The following is a 24,371-nucleotide window of genomic DNA, read 5'->3' as shown; positions in this document are numbered from 1 at the left end:
CTGGCAAACAAAATGTCCTTTCACTCTTTTGAGGTGATCTTTAAAACTATAATCCTGAATCTTTCTTTTAGTGCAATTTTTTCATAATTCACATCTAAAGCAGAATGGAGAGGGCAAGCAGTACATATGCAAAAAAAGCTGTAAAAATGGTTACCAATGATATTACCATTTCCAAATCATTAGTTTGGGGATCTCTCCATGCCCAGATATGAAAAGTCTGTTGCAATTTGGGGAAAGGATAAATAGAGGGGAAAAAAATTAAGTGGGGAAAAAAAATCAGGGAAGATTGGGCAGTGGTAGGCCACATCTCTGCCTGTTAAACCATCTTTCAGTTATACTCACAAAACATTCAGCAGCATCATCCATGATGCCCAGCTGGAAGCGTTGCTCATCCTGAAATGTCTTTGCAAGAGCAGTGCGCAGGGCATCAGAAGGCAGCACCTTCTCACTGCTACACTGAAACTGGTTGAATATACCCTAATAAAAAACCAGGAAGATAGTTAATTACTGTATTTTTCAAGATATGACTCAATCTGAAAACAAACAGCAAGCATTTAACTTGTTTGGATCCTGCAACACACAGATACTTGTACAATACACAGACTACAAGAGAAAATAATCAAAGTTCCTCCTTTGAAATCATATGCACCTTTGTGTACTTATTCCTTTCCTTGGATCTACTTTTCCTTCTCCAAACCTGATTTCTGAAGCAAATGCAACGAACACCAAAACTTCACACTTTTTATTCCCATCTCTCCCTCTCCATTTAACTTTCCCAATTCCAGCTTACCCATGCTGCCATGCTCCCTTTTCTAAGCAACTCTTTCCAAACATGTTCCACAACTTGATACTTGCACACTTTAAGAAATTTACCTTTCATAAGTCCAAGTGGGTAAGAATTAGATGACTGTATCAGCATGCAGAAGTGGAAAGGCACGACATGAATAGGAATGTAAGTTCTATGTATAGCCAGCTGTTCACTTGCTGCCATAAACCTGCATTTTCATAACTGTAACTCACACATCACCTGGGTAACAACCAATGCAAGGATGAATAGTTCTAAGGAGACACATTATTGTCTGAAGTGTGGGTTACATGCATGGAAGTTCTGTACATATTCCCAACTGACTAAATGACCACATTCATATTTTGTGTGCTTGCATGCACACGTGTGTGAAATATCCAGAACAACACCTGAACAGTTAACTTGCACTGTGCCCTTCCTACAAAAACAGAAACATAATTCTGTATGCAAGATCCTCAGCCTAAGTAAAAAACTTTTAGTCCTTATTTTAGTACAAGACATCCTTCCCTTCACCACTGTGCTCTACTTTCTACCTCAATGCATATGACAAGCAGCCATCTTCATCAGTGTCAATCTCAAAATTCTGCTTGTCCTTTCCTATAAAACTTTCCTCACAATTTCTCTAAAAACTGTGGAAAAGCTCAATTCAAACTGCAAGAGAGGAAAAAGGGATCACCTTTAATTTTGCACCAGTCTGCATTTCTGCTTTCTAAACCTAGTAAAACAAGGAGAAAATTCAAACTGGCTTGTCTGGTTGATTTTTTTTCAAATCTATCCTAATCTGCAGCAATTAATGTAGCACTTCTTCCTTTAGTTACAGAATCTTCTCCTTAACATACTTAGGACTGACATTAATTGGAAATAATCTAAATCTTTCTCTCCTTTAACTCTTCTTACTTGTTTCTTATCAAAAAATGAGAAGGTAAGCTGGGAGGTTTGCCAAATGCTACAATCTTGTCTGTTTTGAGGAAGCTGGCAAAAGTGCAGAGCACAGCTAGCGAATCACCCTCCATGCATTCCCCTGCCATTTCTGCCCATAGGAATTATACGGGTGACAAAATCTAAAATAAATGTAATATGCCTATCTCTCTTTACTTCAACTTTTATTTTGGTGGTCCTCAAGGTGCTCATTCATGGAAAAACAGCCCACTGTGCTGAAACCTACAGCTTTCTACTATTGCCTTTATTAGAATATTACAGAATCATGAGAAAAGGGTAATGAAGACAAAGCCACAAGGCAGTATCATACTTCATGAACTACCGACAATACCCCTCCTCAGTTATCCTTTATATATACATATATAAAATAGAAAGAATGACAAAGTCTCTGCACTTAAACATGATTGCCACTTCTGTCACTCTGATAACTGAGCAAGTTTCATGTTTCATTAGTGAATTTTCTCATTTCAGTGACCCTCAAAAAAAAAAGGCAGTGAAACATAACTCTATCCTGCTTCACATTTTACATTAAATAATTTAAGAGCATTTCAAAATATTCACAACTGTGCTTCAGAAATGTGTTTATTCCATTTATTCAATCTCACTTCATAGGTCTGACACACTTGTCTAGTAACTGGTCCACAACCTCACTGCCATGAGCTGATGGGAAGGTTTGTTTCAATGAGAGCCCTGAAATGCTGGCACTCCTGGGGGGTGAGAAACAATGCAGCTCTAAACTAGGTTAAAGGAGAAGCAAACTAGGAAACTGAAACTCTTCTTTTAAACTTACATCTTTATACTTACCATGGAAGAAAAAATAATTAAGCAATGCCAATTCTGTGAAGAATGCAAAAAGCAGGATGTAACAGATCCCTGTATCATGTGGAAGAACGCTTTCTCAAATTTGTAATGACATAGCACACAATGGTATATAGTCTTACTCAGATAACAAAAGAGAAAAAAAAAATCTTAAATCCAGTGAGCAATTGTGCATTTTAATCTAATAAAGATCAAATCTTATTATGTCATTGCACAGTGCAATTTCAAGCACATTATAACCCAGTGCTTGTAAGGAAGTCCCAAAAGCACCTCAAATGGAGTCAAAAGCACTTTGAGCACAGGAAAGTTTGGTTTGTCTTAGGTTTCATTCAGTGGGGTTGGTTTGGGGTTTTTTGGGGGGGTGATGGGATCGTTGGGGTTGATTCCTCTTTCTTTTTCAAGATATGTCCTTTACTCTCCTTCAGAACAAGTCTTTCTTGTCTCTCAACCTCAGATAGACAGGTGTGGCATTTCCTGCAATTTCATCACTTTACATTATCCAAGTGAGATTTCCCTCCTTAATTTAAGGTCTTGCCTATGAGTGATACTGTTAATTGCTCAAACACTGGTTCTGTACACAGTATGAAAGCCAGCTGGGTGCAGACCAGGAAAGCACTCCTGATTCTGCCCCAGGAGTTCCCACAGCACCTTTCTTCCAAGAGTTTATGGAACATGACAATTTCATATATGAAACATTCAAACTTTGTTCTTCTCCAAAAACTTTAACTTCTGAAACTGCAGATGGTAGAAATTCCATCAGTGTACTCACTGCACTGATGATCTCTTTCAATGCCTACATTCCAACACAAATGAGAATGTCCCTAACTGTGGCAATGTTATGAATGGACACTGCTAAAAGTTCCATGAAAATGTGAAGCTTCTTCTATTTTACCTGTTTTCAGTAACTAAAATCAAGGATACAGAACAAAAAAAGAATTAGCTTAACATAAAATCTAAGAATTACTTATACTCTGTTAATAGCAGTACTTTGATTTCTACATTGAGGACATGTTCTTGGCATGTTGTTCAGTCTACAAGCTAAGACAGAGATCAACTCCAATTACAACGTTATCTTTCCTGCTCTCAGATGGGTGCAAACCTGGAACTTCTTAACCATCTCAGACAATTGATTGTAGGGCCTTACTTTGTGTTTTACTAATTAGAAGGTATTTTTTGTAGTTTTTAAACTGAAGGCTTCATATCCTTTCTACTACTACACAGCTGGGCCTCTGACCACATCAGAACAAAGCCTTGCAGAGTCAGTGGGCTTCCAAAACAATGTTCTCCACTTTGGGAAGTGTAGGTGTAGGGATCAGTATGAACATTCTAGATGTATAATGACCAAGTATCAAATAAAGAAAAACAACCTAAGTTTAGAGACAAGGAACATTTATCATGCAACACTTCAAGAAACCTAGAAGCTATTTCAGAACACTAAAATTCACATGCAGGATCATAAATCAAGTTTTTTCACCTGGTTTAGAGAATAAAGATAGCAAGTATTGTTTTAGGTAATTAGTGGAATTGACATGCATTTTTGGAAGTTCTTTTAAAGATGTCAAAGTCGCAGTAACTGTGAAACACCCCCCCCCCCCCCACCTCCCACAGTTTACAAGATCTGCTCCCAATTATCTTTAATAGTGTTTGGAATCAACTTCCTCCCTAGAAAAGAAGTATTCCATTTATTTGGGGTAAAGTGGCATCTGCAGTGTGTAACCAACCTTATTGATGAAACAAACCAAACTTGATAAACATTCACATGTGACTTTTAATCAAGCATGCAAAAGTGGGCTGACATAAGAATAAATTGATGGGTGAAGACAATAGGGAACAGTTACTGAATCAGAACAGTGTTCATGCACTGTAATTTTGTGTTCTTGGCAGCTTTCTGAGAACTAACTATTCCCTTCCAGAATTACACAGAAGTTTCTTCTGTATAGGGATGTCACTGCAGCTCTAGTGGTATGGTATTTCAAAGAACAAAATACGTTCCCCTCAAATGCCTTAGTATTCCCTACACTAATCAACTGCTTCTGGGTTTTGGTGATGGGATTTTTGTTTGCATAATTTTTTTAAGCTTTCTCTCTATTTCAATAGCATGCCCTTCTTACCCTGCTCAATTCAGTGGACCTTTTTTTTCTTGCTTGTAGTACCTAATCTCTCATTCAGAACATCACACTGTCCCAGTGAAGCCTAGTACTCAGTACAACCAGTTTCAAATGGCTGCTAAAAATCACTTTTCTCCTATCCAAATACATCAGCCTCCACCCACAGTATTTCCACTAGCTCATATTTCTTCCCCACATTTCGTCATGTTACATTCACCTTCAAGGCTGCAACAAATTCTAGATCTATTTGGTTTTGTGTCTTTTGATCTCTTTTCAAACATCCAAGTCTGGTAACAATCCACCTAGATTTCCATTTATTCCTTTCTTTTTATGTCTCTTCCATTTGTACTCACACTATACCCTGAATATTAAGATCAGGTCCCCCATAGAGACTGTCAAGTCAGGCTTTCCTGGCTACTTCTAAAATCAAGTAAAAATAATACTTTCCACAAGTGCTGTTTAGATGGTGGCAGGAAAAGAAATTCAAATCATAGAATATGCACATCTACTAGGTAACAATTCATTAACTGCTTGATCAAGATTAAAACAGCCAATTGTTATTTGGAAGCTTCAATTACTAGCTTATTAACTCAGGAAACTGTACTTGCTGCTAGTTTATTTGGCAGGCAGTTAACTGCAAGTGCCAACTGAAGAAAAAAGTTGAAACAATAAAAGCAATTATTTAATCTATTTTGACTACTGTTTTACCCTGAAATACTAATGTAATTTGGAAAAAAAATAAAAACCAAAACCATAAAACAGAGGACAAAATCTTTGCAACCAACCTATTAGGGTCTCAACCATATGATGAACATTTAATAATAAATCACTCCATTTCAAGCAAGCGGCTTACCAGAACCAACTGCTGTTACAGTCACTCCCCTTTTTAAAGCACTGTAAAACCCTACTGTTCCCCCTTTTCACCTTAAACAACATCATTTCTACACAGAAAATTCACATTCTTCCTGCTTTTGTTGCACATCACAAAACAACAGAAAAGACCAGCCCTATTAGAATTTATCAATCAATAGAACATTCTTTTTTGTGACCTACAAAAAACACTCTGTCCTGTATCCTGGCACTATTGAGCTCCCAGTACAATCCCTGGAAGGAGAACAAACTCTCTGTGGCATGTTCAGTACAGTGGACGGATTTCCCCCTTCCTACCCTCTTCCAGCTGTGATAAATACCAAAGCAAAGTCACACTGAAAAAAGGAAAATAAACCAAATCACAGTAGACTTCAACATAAATAATATATCAAAAAGCTGTTCCAGTGTTATGGCAGGCAAACCACAGAGTGGTAAGGACAGCTTGTGTGTTGAAAAAAAGATTTAAATAATGCCACATCAAAGGAGGAGTGTTTGGGATTCCAGCACAGAGTCTGCAGCTCTCTCTTTTTATAGCTATTGATGCAAGAGGTTCCTTCCAAATAACCAAGGAATGCATATCTGGAATGATTTCAATGTTCATTTTCTAGCTACATAAAACCGGACAGGTAGCACATCACATTTTAAAATTACTTAAAGAATTTGTGAAATGGAAGCCTTCAATATGGTACAAAAACAAAATGTGATTTGATCAGGTATGACATCACTGTCCTGTGATCCCATATTTGAAATTATAAGTAATATTTAGAGATCTAACTGAGCATTTACAGCAAATACTCTGCATGACATCCGAATCCCTAGAAACAGTTGCGACAAGCCAAGAAAGTGTGGAAAAAATACTTCATCAGTGTTATTCCATGGCTAAATTTAGCTTAGAGAAGACTATCCTCCTCTAGAGTCAAAAGGAAGAGGATGTCACCTTCAGAGCAACATGCCATGTAGGAGAAGAGCAGGAACCCTCTCTGTACAACACAGATGGTGTCAGGTATGCTGTGAAGGGACCCTGAAGTGAAGTGGGGAAAGTGACATAGGCTTCTCCCCACAAACACTGTCCCTTTCCCAGGCCAGGCTGGAATCTGAACATGCCAGCATGCGCTGAAGAAGAGTAAACATGTCCTGCCTCCACCTTGTTTGATCTGGACAAGTATTTTGGGCAGATCCACCTGACAGCATGCAAGGCTAATTACCTCTCCCCAGACCCTAATAGGAGATTTTCGCATGGTATAGAGCTCCAAATTCTGGTGTTCCCACTGGATCCAGCCACTTCTTCTCCCTCATCTTAGCAAAGCCTAAGGCAAGATTCAAGAAAAAGAGGATGTCAAAGACCTGGAGGCTAATCCAGCATTACTCTGGCAGGACAACAGTTAAAGGCTTCCAGAGCAGAAAGGAGAGCTGGGGCAGGGGAAGAGATGAGCACAGAAGGGAGGGGATGACCCTGCTGCCCTGGGACACAAAACATGCTCTTGGTGATGCTTGCAGTATTAGGTGCACATTAAGCACATAATCCCACTTGTCTTACAGAGGTTTACAAACAACATGTACCAGATAGACAGACTTCTACAGGAGGAAAAAAAAATGGAGCAATTTGAAAACACTGATCCAGAGGGCAGCAGAGAATGAGTAAATACCTTGAACAGCCTTTCTCCCCCTTCTACTGCCTGCTAAAGGAGTACATGAAGATGAATGTGAGAATCTCCACATTTTGGGGCTGTCCCTTGAGAATACCCCTACATTTTCAGCTGCATTCAAACAACACAGCTTATGTTTCTGTTGCCCAGAGGTGTTTTTGGGGGTTGAGGGGAGGTTTGCACCCCAATTTTACTTACAGTCAAGTGACAGCCCATATAATTCACCTTTATAATGCTATCTGACTTGATAGCAAAAAAGGGGGAGGGGGGAACTTTCAAATATTTATACACACATCAGCATTTTACATAGGATAACAAAAGTGAAAGCTTGACACAGTATCACCCAGAGAAAGAGTTTCTGGAACAGGCTTTGGTAGGACACGCAGCAATCTCCCTTGAAGAACAGACTGCAGGTAGAGTAAATGCAAACTTTTTCCTTTGGATCCAGTTGGAATTTATTTATTTTATCAAGTTTTGGTTACTGTCCACATTCATAAATACTTGACTAGGTAATTCTTTATTGCTTACATGTTCTTTAGAGTTTTTGTCAGCTCTAGGAATTCTGCACAAAACCAGACACAAGTTTCCCAAAATGTGCAAAAGTAGTAGAGGAATTGCTGCAATATTATTGCTTTATTGGAAATTAAGGGCTGTGACAATTCCCAGCTAGGAAAATTATTGCTAAGAACTTCAGGTAGGAAAAAACCAAACAAAACAAAAAACACACACAAACACATACACAATCTTTGCAGATATCTGAGAGTGAAAAGAGAGAGCAGCAAATGTTTCAAAAGCTGCTTAATTTAAAAAATAAACATATGGCTGCAGGCATAGAATTTGTGAATTCTGCCACACCACCTGTCATTTCCAAGTTTATAATAGCACACTACACACTTCAAGACATCAAAATGAAGGATTTTACCAACAAAACTAAACATTCTTTGACCCAATGTCTGCTTTTAATACATATATTCCAGAGATCCTGTCATCCTCCAGTTTTCCTGTAGTGCTTTCTCTCTCACACTGGTATTGCTAATTCACATGCATCTTTTTCTGCAGTTCTTCTTTCAAGACCAGTACCACAAAAGTTCATCCTCTCCTTTTTATCCTTTCACATCTCTCTCCCTCTTTTTCAGTACCCAGTACAGAAAGGCTTTTAACTATTATCTTCATATTAAATCCTGGACTCTGGTGCAGAGTTGAGAGTCTACCTTCATTCATGGCAGAGCCTGTCTGATCTCCTGCTCTTTCCTTTATCATGCTTTTAGGTTAAATCCCAGAATGGCAAAAGCTTACATTCATGGTAAATTCCTAAATCCTCTTCTCTCTGACCTAATCTTGGCTAACAAAGAATACCAATAATCACTTGATATTACTCAAGGGCATGATCCAAAAAACACCTTTAAATTATCCCACTGAACTTAATGAACTCCAACCAGATCATGACTAAGTTTTGTCATTCCCCTTTAAGGAAGGAGGTATATTTAATACTCCATCTTTTCTGTGTCTGAATGGCTGTATCTCACTTCTTGCTGCTAACCACTGTTACATCCTCTTCTGATGATACTGCTGTAAATATCATCCTGTCTCATCACTTCAACAGATATGTCTTGAGACAAATTTCCCTTCAAAAAAAGACGAATTATCTCACTTCACACCCTAATAGTCTCCCCTTTGCTGCTGCACACTCACCAGGAAAACTCTTCAACAACAGCCCAAAAGCTCACTAGATGACTCATTTCAAGACTGTCTCTACTAGGGCACTTATGATACTCCTTAACAACAGCAAGACAGCTGTTGTACCATAAATATGGCCTGAGAATGTCAGACGATCTTAATTTAAGCCTGCACTCTCTATTTGGTCATTTTTATAAATGTTGTCATTTTCATTATGTACATAGAATTCATGACACAAATTCTCCCACAATTAGTATGTATTTAGTTGGATTTTACAATGCATTTGTGATAAAAGAAGACGTCTAAGTCTCAATTTCAGAAAGGAAAATCACTGCTGAGAAAGATTAAAGCTGGTATTTTCATCATGTTCGCATCATGTCCATTTCTCCCACAAGAAGCCAGGGGATTGAGCTAGCAAAATTTAGAAAGAAGGCCACAAAAAACCCCCAGAAGTGCAACAAATTAATTGATAGAGACAAACAGAGACACAGGATTGCACAATTTACTCAAGTACATAGCAGTACCCAAAATCAAAGCTAGCACCTAGATCTCTCTCCAGGCAGCCTCTATGACATTCAGTTATTGAATCTGCAGCTACAAACAGAATTGATGTTTTTTAAAACAGAGACTACAAAGAACTGAGCCATTTAATGCAAACATCAATATTTACAGTAGAAAATAGCCTTTTAGTCTTACATAATCAACAGTTTTGAACAGAAAGGCTTAGCTAAATGGCCTTCCCCATCTGACATTTGAAGAAGCTCAGAAGGGAAAGGTAAATGCTGATGAGCATACTGACTACATATGCTATTATATTTGTATATCAAGTGATAAATTGGAAAAAATAAAGCAAACTTGTATTTTACTGCCCAAAGTAATGGAGACTCACAATGACCCGAACACCATTAGGAAGAGTCCTTGCAACTGAAACTATACCACCAGTATTTTCACAATTTTTTAGCTGAACACATTTTAGACACTGGATCTTGGACCAATAGCTACCACATTTACCTTTTTCTCACAAATCTTCAGGTGCAAGTTTGATTACAAGTATTAATGAAATATCATAAATATTTCTATTAATATTTTTAAAGAATGGGTTTCCAATGTATTTCTAACTTTTACCTTAAGAGCACAGAAGATGCAAGAATCACCCATACATTTGTGCGTTGTGATCTGCCGGAAACTGCGGCGAAAAATGTCCAGGTGCCAGAGAACCTAAAACAGAAAAAGGGACACAGGCAATTTTATGAATATATAAAATAAAATATTGCCTAAGCTTCTGAGCACACTGCATATGCTGAATAATCTAAGAAGTACACCAGTGTCATCAGTGATCACCTTTAAAAGGGATGCCTTTCATCTAACTGCAAGTTGAGGTTCTCAATTTTGTTCTTTAGCTGTAACCTTCACATGCTAATTTACAGTATGACCTTCCTCTGAATTTCTTGCCATGTGCTTTTAGGTTAGAAAACTTGTCCATCCATGTGGCCTTGTTGGGTTAAACAGCACCTGCTCTGACGGCTCCACTATGCTGGCACCAGGGCTGGCTGCTGGGCAACCACACCATGAGGCTGAGCAGAGCTGCTGAGGACAGCCCATGGACTGCTGGGGATGAAACTCCTCCTTTCCTCCTACACAGCTTTCTTGCTCTGAGCAGAAAGCCCAAGTACTGAAAAAATGGAGTACCAACAGCACATACAGTAACAAGTTTGTGCAAGTGAAAACAGTAGAGTACTAAAATCCGTTATGCCCAATATTGTCATTACTAGGTGTCCTCACAGGCCATGATTACTAACCCAAGCCTGTTAGGGCACTTACACCTTTCTCTCAGGACAGGTATGGTGGCAATAACAGGTGTGTGACTAGGTAGAGTCAAAGCATAGAAAAGCAAGCAGGCTTTTACATCTTCTGCTAGCAACAGTGAGAGGTGACATTTGCTCTAATAGCACCATGGTCTTTTATTCTTCCATTTTACCACTAAATCTGTGCACTCTTGGGAAATTATTCCAACTTGTATGTGTAAAATATCAACAATATCCATCTCTGAGATGTTCTACAGTGAGGTCTTTATGTATAAATGTGGTCAGCACTGGCTATTTCAGTTCAAACTAACAGTAACTGGACTTCCCTGCAAACCTCAGTCACCAGCCTTTCAGAAGGCAGAAGGCTGCACTGAAAGCAGCTCTGACCTAAATCACATCCTACCAGGTTCCGGACAGAGCAGCAAGGTCCAGGCTGACATGTGACTGGCTAAATGCTTCATTAGCACAAACAGAGAAACCAAACTTCTTATTTCTGATTAATTTGCCTAGAGCAACTGGCTAGAAAAAATTTAGTACCCTGGCAAAGTGTGTGCTGGTTTCAAGAAGTGTTTTCAACTGGAATGATTTATTTACTTAAACCATAGTAATATGTAATATTCAGTAAATGCATTTTTAAATATAATCTGTAACTTCCCCAAAATTCATAATTGCAATGGCTGTGTTTATACTCAAACCATCCCTATACTTAAGGGCCTGGGAGGCAACATAAGCCTTGAAAACATCTGATTACACACAAACATTCCTGAAGAACTACTGCAGACTTTACAAAAGGACAAAAAAATTACGTTTAGGAATGAGTCCAATTTGAGTCCAAATGAGTCTAATTGTCTTTGGAGTTTAGCTTGAATGTTTAGAGAAATTCATAAGAGAAAGGAGCAACAAACATTCAAGAGCATTTCAGACTAAATATTAATATATTAGAATAAACCCCAGAGGTATTTTATGAAATGATTACCATCTCGCCTTATTTTTTTTAAATTCAGCTTTGATTATAAGTATTTTGAGTATCCTATCTCTCTTCAGCTTTAAAAGAAGAGGGTTTCTGTAGTAAAGACCAGGTCATATGCTTCCATCTTCATGTATGGCATGCAGCTGGTATTAGGATCTACTTAGTCCAGACCTAGGCTCACTAACTCAATATTAGGAAGCAGCCAGTTGTTATACCTTACAGCTTAATAAAGGTAATTGATACAGAACATCACTAGAAACTTCTCTTTGCCCTGTAATTCCTAACATATTAAGCCTATTGAGGTATACATTTTTGTATTATTTGTTCTGGGGCTATATGGAATCCTGAAGTTAGTCAAGAACCTGATTGTGTCCATGGAAAAAAACAAACAAATCAAACTCACAGTGATACAGTCTGCACTAAATAGACAAGTCATATGAAGGAATGGAAACTGATGTGAAGGGGTTTTAAGCCCTGCTGCCAAAATGAATCTCAACCAGCAGACATTCAAAGCATCTGGTGACAACAACATTCAAAGCAAATGGTGACAACACCTTTACAGCAGTCATACCACTCCACTGAATTTGGCACCAGAAAAGGTTTTTCTTCTAAATGAAAAGATAAACACTCAGACATTTAAACTAAGCTACAAAGCAGTAGCCAGAACAAAAACTGAACTACATAAAATGGATCTTGCATAGTTATTATCAAACCTTGACCTTGACTGGTTCAACAAAAAAGTTAAATTTACTTTTAAGGAGTATGCATTCTGCAAGCTATGCAATATCCTATTATTTTAAAATATATTTTCTTTGTATATTTTTAGCTTTGGTTGACATTCTACAAGCTGACACAAACAAGATATGCAAGTACAGTAAATGATTACTGTGTAAATGCTGTCCAATTCACCAGGAAAACCTGAAAATTAAAAAGCTGTTCAATAACTTAATCTGCTTTTCCAAATGTAGCTTTATTATATCTAGGCACACCAACAATTACATATTCAAGTTCAGCTGTATTTGTTGCACAGTGCCTAGCAAAACAGACAGAGGGCAAAACAAGAAACATTCTTTATTCTGTGCTCTTACCTGCAGCGCACTATTCAGGAAGCAACTGTTCTGTCCTGGTTCATTGCTGAGACCTTTGCTGGGTGCTATTGAGGTGGTATTTCGTGGAGTAAACATGCCCTGTACATTCCCCCGACCCACAGAAAAGTAATTCCTTTTCCAAGACATCTTCCAGTTTCAGCTGCAGAAGGTAGTAGGTTTAGGATGGCAGAGTATTTGATTTGATCAGATGCTTCCTTGCAAAAAATTTGAAACTGGAACAACACTTGTTCTTCCTTAAACTATAGTTTAAACAGTATTTATCCTTTTGCCAGGAGTCAAGAAGTTTGCTTCTTTTAAATTCAGCCTGGGATACTATTCTTCATTTGCTGCTTATGCATACAAATCCTCCTTTAAAAGCAGTCACATAGAACATTTGCAAAGGGAAGGAATCCACGATTGTGCAAGTTCATGTTATGCTGCTTCTCCCTTTTTGAACCAGGCAGTAACTTCAGAGAACAAACAGCAAATCAAGGAGGTCCCAGACTCAAGATGAGAAAAACCGCAACTTCCTCCCACACCCCCAAAAACGCAGCTTCTGTAATCCTTCTATAGTCCTCCCGAAGAAGATGGGGAAAATCCACTCAGTAAGGGAGCAAAGAAAGCAAAACACAACCTTGGCAGCTCCTTTTCAGTTACATGTATCTTGGGTGATGAGAGAGACATTATCCTCACAGGGGAAAAAGAAGTAACTCCAGAACTTGAGAGCGAAGAGCTGTAGAGAAGCAAGAAGCCTCTGACACAGTTCTTCTAATTCTGCGTGCGATCTTTAGAAATTTCTTCTCCCGATCCTCCTTTTGCAATCGGAATGCCCAGCCGTGCCAGAAAGCTTGAGAGAGAAAAATAATCAAAGGCTTGCGTCATTTAATTACTCTCTTGGTTTTGTGGTGTTCTGCCAAGACCAGTGTTGCCTCACCTCCCACAATACACTGAATCTTCAGAGACAAAGCAAAAAATATAAATGCTCCTCCACCCAAAAAATAAAGTAATATGGAAAAGAACAGAGGAGTCTGAGAAAAGCATGTAAGAGCAAGGAGGCTTGGAGTATGCTGGCAAGGTTAAGAAGGAAACTAGATTAAAAAAATAAACCGCAACATTCAAGTGAACCCCACAGCAGTAGTCAAACATATCCTTTACAATCTCATAGTGTTGTTTTTTTTAACATATCTTATTCGTTCCAACAGTTACACGAGGATTTGTGGTTCTATGAATACATGGTAGCACATTCTCCGCCCTAAAACTGGGATTTTGCACTGAACATAGAAGGCACAAGGCTCATCCCTAAGCTGGCAACCCACTGCACTCTTAAGAAAAAAAGTCTCCAAATTTCCTTCATCAGAAACTACGTGTACCTCTAAAATGCTACATAATCTATGTAAATATGATGCCTTATAAAAGGCATAGAAGCTTCTGAAGAAGCCAGAACAATTATTCAACAGAAAGTGCTCTTCCCACCACCAGTTCACTCTCTCTTCATCTACAAGAAACTGGGAAAAAAATAATTTAAGAAATTTCTAGAAACGGGAACTACAAGATATATGGAAATACTTATTTTTTAAGTTCTCTCAAGCATAGTCCACCCTTATTTACAGAAACTTGCACAGTATTTTCCACTAACATTCCCAATGACATCTAGAATTATGCCACTTTTGATAGAAATAATAACAATTGAAATTACATATTAGGGCTGGTATGAGCAAGATGACTCTACTCCAAATGTATTAAAGCATTAATTGCAGCATGAAGTCACTAGAAAATAGACACATGTACGGTTTATACATCAGGAAAAATTAACTGAGAGTATAATACCTTACAAAGATACCCTGGGTATCTGTGAAGGCATGTTCTTCACCTTCCATACAATTACAAATTTTTCATCTCCTATCAAAAGAACTTCTTAAATACCTGCAAATGTGTTACAGCAGCCTAACACAGTCCCTTCTAGTAATACTTCATTTGTACTTCTGTTAAACTCATTCTACAAATATTAAAGAAGTCTCAGCACTGCTTTAAGGCAAACAACTATCTCCTCCCAGATGAGTAGTCCTGGTTCCAGTGTGCCATGCAAAATTTCAGACTGCACTTGCAAGCCTGCAGACACAGACCATTACCGTGCCTGTCACGCAACATTCCTGAGTGCTGAACTTATTCAGGAGTCATTTCAAAGCAATTTCAGCCTCAGCCCCCTTTCTTTGCTCAACCCCCTTCATGAATCATGAGCCAACCATACTGTGTGAGATATTTAGGGATCAATTTAGGGATCTGTGTAAAGCAACACCACTTGCAATGGGTGCAGTGGCTAAGCCTGTGTGTCACAGACAGAGCAGAGTGCTGTGTATAATGAACCAAGACAGGCACACTCTGTGCTGCCTCACTAAAACCATTGAGCCAAACACTTGGTCTTCTCTCCACAGCACCTACAAACAAAGAAAAACACAATCAAAAACATGCCAAAGATGCACAGCTGCACCTATTGAGTAGACTTCAAGTTCAAAACAAGACTCTGCTCTCAAAATGGGCTGTAAAGCTAACTTTTGAACACCTTTTGAGCAAAGCTACATCAGATATGACAAAGTGAATACATTTTTCTTTTAGTTTATTTTTATTGTCTTAGAACAAAATTCAAGATTAGAGGCTTTGCAGTTCACCTGCCATGGCAGCAAGACTACATCAAGCTGGCCCTAGCCCTCACAGCAACTGTGCAAGCTTAGTAAGCTCAGGCTTAGCAGAACTGATTTCTTACCACCATGACTGCTCACAGGAGCATGTTCAGTTTGCTCATTTGGCTACACTGCCTTTGCAAAGCTAAGGACAAGCAAAAAACACTTAAGCTGGTAACCACCCAGTTAGGATAAAACCAGATGACCAGATCACAGTTTTGCACTCTACCAACCCCTAAAAAACTTACCAGCAAAATATAACAACTCACATTAAATGTTTAATGTTTAATTATACAAATGCTTTAATGAGGGGTAAATAAAATATTAAAAATAGAAAAAGAATATATAATAAAAAGGCAAACCCAACATTCTAGAACTTCCTGCTGCTTTGTAGCAGCTTCCTTCAGGAAGGCTGGCCATGGTTCAGCACATACTCCTGGCCTGAAGAAACCAGAGTCTGTCCTTTGACAGCAGAGCAGAACACTCTACAAGATGTACCAAAGAAGATTTCAAGACCCTGTTTATCCCCATATTCCCTTGCTAAATCAATCACACAGAAACATAACATCCTCTGCATCCTTTATTCTCTGGTAAGGTCCCACTGTCATTGTTCATTTTTGGGAGTGAGGAGGAGGGGTGTGTGGAATGTAACATCCCTCTCACTGCAGTCTCACTTAGCCAAATATTTAAGGCTATTGCTTGAATCACCAATCCAAGCATTCGGCTGAATTAGAACAATCCTGTTTAGGAACCAAGATGCCTCCATATAGAACTATGTATGGCTGAAACCATCAATTAAGTATTTATCACACTATTAAATAAAAGCAGAGGTCTAGAATTTAGTGTTTATTACCTAAATTTCTGAAAAAACTTTCAAAACACAGAACAACGTAAATCCTTCAATGTGTGAATGTGCCTGATTTTAGAGAAGAGACTTCTTTCCCCCAGTATCCTACCACCTGATTCTGATTTCAATAGATTTCAATCTATTCTGATGGTAGGGAACAGACTAATGGTGTTGAGGGCAAATCATGCCTTCAAATGCTGCAACACTTCTAAAACTTAAAGACGAGAGAAACGGCTTTGAAATCAAGATCTTTTTGATAAAAAAAGACAGACTTGTCCAAGACAATGGATTTTGTTGTATGTTTTCACCCAGTTGGCTTCTAAATTTGACTCTTTCAGTGAAGAGGCACAAGAATAATCCCATGGCTGTTCTCAGCTAGATGGAAAGTTTGTAGAAATAAAGGCTTGAGAACACACTTTCTCTCTATACCTGTAGTGATGGAAGTAACTGTGGATTTCTGCATGGATTAAGTTATATTTAATTGCAGAGATATCAATATTACAGTCTTAATTTAGCTTAGACATCCCAAAATATAGTCAGCTTTGCAAGTCAGTTTAAATTCCATCTTGAAGGTAATGAAATAAAATATAAAGGTGAAAAGATTCCCAATACCAAATAACCATAAGGCTGGATAAAGAAAGGAGTGAAGAGGGAAGTGACCTGACAGAAGCAAAAGAAGATGATTTCCTCCTCTTGAGAATCTCTTCTTTTTGAGATTCTTAGCTAGCCAGAAATACGAGACAGATTTATTTGCTCACCTAGACAATTAAGTACAACAACAAAAAGGTAATTTACATTCATCTCTGTTGCCAAGAATTTTTTCACAGTACAAATGGGACAACAGTGGGGAAAAAATTCTGCTTTATACATCCATTTCCAAGCCTTGATGGCTCTGCTGGGAGAAAGGGGCAGGGAAGAGTCTGTAATGCTCCTGTTGTCAATTTGTCAGTCTTCCTGTTAAAGGAGCAACCTGATTACCCTGCTCTGGGCCACTTGTGCCTGCTGGGTGGAGCTGCGTGGAACCAGGAACTGGGAACTGACAGCACCTCACAGTGCCATTGTTTCCCACAACAGACTCATACTGGTCTTCTTTTGTTCCACGTACTATTGTACAATTCTCAGTCTCCCAAGTGTTGTAGACAAAGTTTTGAGTACCAGAGAACTTAGGCTAACTTCTCAGAGCCTTTTTGGAAAAGAGTTTGTCAAGGTTATGAGAAATACTCTTTCAGACACCAGAGAAATCCTTCCATTTACCAGAAGCAAATTATCCGAATGTCTGGCTAAAAGTTGGTGATAAAGACCATCAAAATAATCTTGGAATGAAGACTAAAAACACATTTCCCCATATCCATGGATGTACTTCCTCAGAGTGTACAGATACAGCAAGCCTGATCAAACACTACAGGTTTCTACAGAAGACACAGTGAAGGCCATTTCAGAAAGATCAACACAAGATAATACAAACAAAAATGGAAAAGACTAGACAGAACAGCAAGCAAAACTCAGCATAAACATTATTTTTGATCACTACCACTGCACTTAGTCAGCCTATCAACCAATAGGAGAAACTGTAGTCAAAACACCCAAGGGCAAACACCTTTTAGGAATGCATTTCCCCAATGTGGCAATGTTGCCATTTCTATAGATTACGCTTCTACAGTTACAGGAAGAAAAAAAGACGAACAATTTTATGAAGAAAGAATGTATTTTTATACCAACTTTTCAAACCAACAACCAAGAAACCATGAAATATGAAAACCAATCTACTCTACATTGCTGTTAACTGCTCAGACCAACAACAAGCATGAGATCACATTCTGCAGAAACACTCCAAAGTGAGACTGTAAGGTGCTGGGGTCAAGCATAGCTTTATACTACATGAAAATACTCTTCATAGCAAAACATTCTCCTTACAAAACTTCCTCACCCAAAATGTCTGTAGGTTTTATAAAACCCTGGTGGACTGCCTCTTAAAGCAGTGTAATAAAATCTTGCAAACTCTTACCTAATCTGAATCATTTGATTTTAAGCCTGACAGTCAGCCAAATCTATTTAAAGTGCATCTTTCACAGTTTAAAAAAAAAAAAAACAAAAAAAACCCAAAAAACCACCGAAAACCAGCAGAAAGCCATTGGCTTTGAAATGCAGAAAATTCTCCTCCAGGGTTAGTCTTCGCAGTCTTTTCTGCAGCACTTCCTGAAATAAGGACATCAGCTGATAAACACCTGTATTCTGTGCTGACAGCCACACAGACTTTTGTTTGGAATAATGGAAAAGTATGTCACTTATCCTGTACAGCTATTGAGACAGTAAAGTATCTGTGTCCAGACTTTCATAAAACAGTTAAGAGGACTCAGAATATCCATCTGCCTCTGAAATAATGAGAAAAGCTATTAAAACCCATCTGGTAAGGAGCTTCAGTACAACATGACAATTATTCAAAGGCAAATTATAATTAAAAAACAAATAAAAAGTCCAAACAGAACTCTCAATATCTAAAGCCAGCATTACAGTCTTTTCTGATCAACAATTACTTAAGCTGCAAGATGATCTAGAAGTTTCTAGAGTAAAGTATATCTTCTTAAAGACTCCAACTGATAAAAGCACAGTATAAAATAAACAATAAAGGGCTTCTGTTCAAAGACAAACAATGAGAGTGGAGGTCAGAGCTAAAGATGCAAATGCCACATTATGTTCTGTGGGGCTTATTGCCAAAACACATTTTGCTCCCCAGATAGAGGTTCTACTGATAGAAAAAACCATTTTATTAATAACCACTGATCTCATGCATCATGGTACTTTCAGCACATGCATTTTCTGGGGAGGTTACAGGGAATGGAGGCAGATAAGCCCACTGGTCTTACTTCCAAAACCCTTTGGAAGGAGCAGTCACCCTTAAGTTAGACAGCCCTGCTATCTCAGCAACTTTTCTGACAGCTGGAGAGGCAAGGAAAATAGATAAAATTAAGAAAGTTTGTCCAGTCCTTCAAAGTCATTCAAAACCATCTGTACTCCCTCAGATCTACCCTTCACAGCTGTTCAATTCTAAGACTGCTGTACATGATAATAAAATCCTACATTTTAACTCACCTGGACTTCCAAAGTGCTTATCCTCAAGTTTTCTATTACTTCCTATATGAAATCAAAGTTTAATCTCCCAAGACCCAAAAACACTCTACCTTACCCCAGGCTGCTCCTGGACATTTCTCAAGGAAGAAGGGTAGGGTGAAATCAGCTTTCCATCCCACTCTGCATGAAACTTGGGGAGTTTGGATAAATAGGAAAAACACAGCAGCTTAAAATGTTATGCAATTGCTCAAAACCAGTTAAACATCACTAATCAATCATGTGTAACACAGGAAAACATGACAAATAGGCAGCTGTCAATCCAAGGGTGAAAGGGAAGGTTCTGGTTTGACTCAAGTGAAAGCTCAGCCAGCCTCTTGCTACCAGTTACTCCCTTTCCAAATCTCTACCTTGACTTTACAAAGTGGAACTTTAAGATTAATTTAGCATTTGATTCGGTCTCCAGATGCAAACATTTTGATTGCAAAATTCTGTATTCTACAGATATTAGCTATTGCCAAAAGATTTCAAGGCCCATTTTTACATGGCACCTTATTAACAAACGATCTCATCTCTCTCTTCCATTGGAAACACCACTGATACAAAAAAAACAAGGGATTTGTACTCTGGCTTGTGAATTCCAGTCCAAGAATGACTTAAGAGCCCTAAAAGATTCCAGAAGTAGTCAGCAGTATTCAACCACATATGGCTTAATGACTGAGAACTTTCTAAATCCTAAAATCCTGCTGCCATTCTTTTCCCGACCTTGCAGATTTTTCACTGCCGAAGAGAAAAATTCTTTCTCCTCTGTAACTGCTACCTTGTTATAACTGTGAGTTCTCCCGTCAATCTTCACACCCCTTTCTCTGCTTAAAACAGAAGTCAGTAGCAATCAACTCCCAAATCATATGCTGCTCACATTACAGCACCACAAACCCATATAAAACCAGTAATTTCTGATATGTTTGAATGTGGAAATACACATACATCTATATAGAATAATAACCATACAAGAAACAGATTTTGCAAGAGAACAGGCAAACAGAAGAAGTCCAGCTCCATTAGTACTTTTGATTTCAAAGGAAACACAACAAAGATTAAGCAAAGGCAGCAACACATTGAGAGAAGCAACAGACTTTGATCAAACAGATGGACAGCGTCTGGGTGGAAAAATATGTTTTTCTGTTGATGTGCTACGAATCTCACAGCCAAATACTGCAATGCACTGCTGTCTCTCAGTAATGCTCAAGGGAAAAGATGACATCCACAGCAGAAATCAGTTCCTCAACACATGCACAATGGACCTATGGATAACACTGGCTAGTGAAAACTTCCACAGAGCTCAGCAACAATTCCCACCTCCCTTGTGACCAACAGGTGGGGCCAGATAATGTATTTGCTAGTACCATAAAAGCAATTATTCCCTCCCTCTTTGCTCAGGACAGTATTTGGTACTAAAATAACAATTCTAGATTAAAGTATTAGTTCACTGTATTTTGTGTTTTATCTATACCACCAGTACTACGTATCAAGACAGATTGTAATTCTCAGGTTCTTGACAGACTAATAACATACCAAGGTGCAAAATTAAAGCAGTATAGAGGAACTCACAGAAACAGAGAGTAAAGGCAGAGTGAGCAGCAGTTTATGGTGCCTTTGCTGGGTCCCAATATTAAATGCTTACATCATTTTTTCTGTTTTGCTAAAACTGACAAGCAGAAGGAACAATGCTGCACTGCAGAACATTATATAGATTCATACTTCACATAAAAATATAAAGCAAATGCTCCCAGCATCCACAACATGCTGATTATTCCTCTTTTTTAAGCAATCATCTGTGCTGTATAGCTATAAATAACATTTCAGCAGAATCACGAGTGTGCACACACATGCATAAGCTGAGTTTAAGATCATTCCTATGTAGTTTTAGAGGAATAAGTGTAACTAATAAGAACAGGGAAAGGAATTTTTGCTTCATTTGGCTCTGCATAGAGAAGCATTTGCAGTGAAACCCACTGAAGACTTCGGAACTTCAGTAGGAAAAACACTTGCACACACCACAAAAAAATAGCTTACTTAATCAGGACGTCCATATCCAACAGCAGTTAATAGCATATGGAAGAATGAAACAAACAGTTGGGGGAAGCATGCCATGACACCATACACCTCACCAACAACCTGGAACAGACAAGCAGGAGTAGTAGAACTATACAAGCAGGATGCCAGCAGAAGAAAACATCTGATTGATGGATTTAGGGAAATCAGAGGAAAAGACTGTCTCTGTGAGCTGATGAGCTCAGTCCTGTCTTTTTCTAAAAATGAAGCAAATAGACGTGACCATACCTCAAGCCTTTACAATGCAAACTAGCAAATAAAGTGTTTGTAATATATTGCCATGGCCTCCCCATGGCTCCTGCAGCCCAAGACTAGACTTGGTCAACTTGGTCCATCACTGGCTGAGCTGTGGACATACTGTGCCTCTCCCCAGGTGCAGACTCATCTATCACAGGACCTTATGAAGTAAAGAGCCATTTTGCAGGTCTCTATGAGTTTTAAGAAAAGAGGATAATAACTTACTGCACAACAATCCTGAACTCACAGCTAAGTATCAAATATAGGCAAAGTCATGAAATGGTTCCTACAAACACAGGAAAGGAACCCTTGTATAAGAGGAGATTCAGCTACCTCCACTACCCCACATTTTACTTTCATTGAGAAGCCCCTTACAAATAGATAAATTGTTTGAATTCTTCGGGTATAAAACATCTTCTGAAAGATTGTAAAAAAAGCCTTAAAGTCAAGTTTAACAGATCTCACAATGTGAAAGTCACAGATGGCTAAAACAGGGAAAGGATACTTTCTGTCATAGACAGTTACTTTGTCAAACATTTCAGAAACTCAAACAGAAAATTTGCCTAGTACACAAAAATGAAAGCTTCATATGTGCAGATTGCTGTACAAACACATTTTCTGAAATATAGATCTTTTATGTTAGAATAATAATAAGGTGAAGCCATGAGATTGCATATGAACTTCCACAAAACTCTGGCCTCATTAAATTCAAAACACAAATTCAAATTTTTAAGTTAAAAAAACTGGTTCTCTAAGTCTTAATAGAAACTACTGTAAGAAACTAATCACATACTGGTTTTAAAAACATCTAACACTCTTCCCAAGATTTTAAAATATTAAAATCTGTAAGTAATCTGCTAGGGAAGAAAAACCCAAACAAACTGCTGTTCATTTATAAGATGCAGAAACAATGACACAATTTCCTTCTATCAAACCAGACTTATGGAGATGATGCTATTGTTTTCATTCAGAAAGGTTATTTTATCTTCACCAGGAAAGTACTGTGAAACTACCAAATGCAAAAGGGATTATTTTGTGTCCTGCTGTGGCCTGGAGAGATCCACAAAGCATGAAAGAGGCTGTTGTTAAGCACAAGCAGGCTCTGTCCTAATGGGTCACAGAAGCAGAAGCTGTGCAAATGCAGTATAATACAAGCTGAACAGACCAGTTGGGTGTTGGGGTAAGAAAAAGAAGAAGAAGAAGAAGAATGTCAACAGCTATGATTTTTTTTTTTTTCTCTGCCGGGCAATAAAATGACCCCACTGAGTAGCACCAGAAGCTTCCTACAAAAAATAAAAAAAACACCAAAAACCCCCAAACCATCTAAGCCAAAAACCCACACTGCATTATCTCCCCTAAAAACTAAAACATCTCCCAACCAGAAAAAAACCCAAGCCCCAGGAAGCACTCAAGAGGAGTGAAAGGGCCCTTTCCACCTTTTTTGTGGGCTGCTCATTGGCAGAAAAAGATCATGAAGAGGGAGGTCACAAGAGTTCTTATCTTAGCAACTGAAGAAACTCGTTAAAGATAAAATTTTAAAAATTCTGAAGGTGTCCAGGAAAGTTATAATACATTTAACCACCTAGTACATGTGGAAAGGAAAACATCCCTAATGAAACTTGTTGTTGTTGTTATTCTAAAACAGACTGTCAAGGAGAAAATTTAAGGATATGTACACATGCTTTCATACACAAAAAGGAGACCTGTCCTGACAAGACTGTGAAGTACCCAGCCAACAACAAATGTTACAGCCACTAATTTCAACAGTGAAAGCACACCTAGAGAAAACTGCAGCCTAGCTCAACATCAGTCAACATGATTTCAGCCTACACTGTTATAAAAAAAAAAAAAAAAAAAAAAGTATGCACACCTTAGAGATTCAGTTTCATTCCCAGCAGTAATTTAACTTTTTCAACACTTCTGTGGGTCTGAGCTCTACAGAAAAATAAGCAGCTAATCCTGTTACTCTCTCAAATCTGATCTTGCACTGGCTGAAATCACCTGTGAAACTAAACATAACCCACATACCCTTTAAACAGGGACTCTCTGCAATGTTAAGCACAAAGGATTAAGCATATTTTGACTTAGTCCAGCACGGAACATATAAAATTTAGAAAGCACAGCTTACTAAACTTGTGTCTTATATTCTGTGCACTTGATTCATTGTTTTTGTTACCCCACAGAGAAAAAATGCCCAGCCTACAATGATGCATGTTACTCCTTAAGCATAGTGCCTCAGGGAACAGCTCTGGAACACAGAGAAGCTTCGGGGAAAGGTCTCAGGCAAAAGACAAGAGCAGCTTTAGGGGTTCTTCCACTCCATCACACAGCAGGGAACAGGAAAGTAACTGGGTCTCAGGATGATAACATTTTATGTAAGCATTTGGTTTCTGGCTCCTAATTACGGGTGTAATTCTTTAAGAGTGTGGCTGTGCCAGGTAGCACCCTGGGGGCAGGGGTACAGTCCCATCCTGCCCTCTCAGGGACATACCACGGGAGTTCAAAGATGAAATCTCCAGGGACTGTGTGGTATGGCTGGTCTTGGCACAAAATTTCTAGTAAGACATTTGGGACCACTCAGTGACTGACAGGCTGGGAAGGCAAGACATAGTTGGTACCAGGAAACTTGCACACAAGCCTATTTTCATTTTTTCTTCCCTAGATTTTTTTAAATTCTCTCCTTTTAGAAAAAGTAACATAT

The 24,371-nt window shown here is 38.5% G+C and overlaps 1 protein-coding gene across 10 annotated transcripts in view; it reads right to left on the bottom strand.

Moving 5' to 3' along the window:
- Nucleotides 1-24,371, bottom strand: part of USP54 (ubiquitin specific peptidase 54) — a 91,665-nt gene that overhangs the window by 32,857 nt on the left and 34,437 nt on the right. For 8 of the 10 annotated variants that reach the window (XR_013775158.1, XR_013775159.1, XM_079312737.1 and 5 more), the window contains 3 exons: nucleotides 12,728-13,574; nucleotides 9,990-10,082; nucleotides 343-477 (listed from right to left, as the gene is read on the bottom strand). Coding sequence is in view for 8 of the 10 variants with exons in the window: in XM_079312737.1 (XP_079168863.1) it covers nucleotides 343-477; nucleotides 9,990-10,082; nucleotides 12,728-12,874 (375 nt within the window). In the remaining 2 variants the exon portion in view is untranslated. Of the gene's footprint in view, nucleotides 1-342; nucleotides 478-6,746; nucleotides 6,849-9,989; nucleotides 10,083-12,727; nucleotides 13,575-24,371 lie in introns of all 10 variants that reach the window. The other 2 variants (XM_079312740.1, XM_079312741.1) reach the window with 1 other exon arrangement.

Source organism: Erithacus rubecula (assembly GCF_903797595.1).
Source record: "Erithacus rubecula genome assembly, chromosome: 9".
Taxonomy (NCBI): domain Eukaryota; kingdom Metazoa; phylum Chordata; class Aves; order Passeriformes; family Muscicapidae; genus Erithacus; species Erithacus rubecula.
The sequence above is the reverse complement of the archived record's forward strand: the minus strand, read 5'-3'. Positions and strand labels throughout refer to the sequence as shown.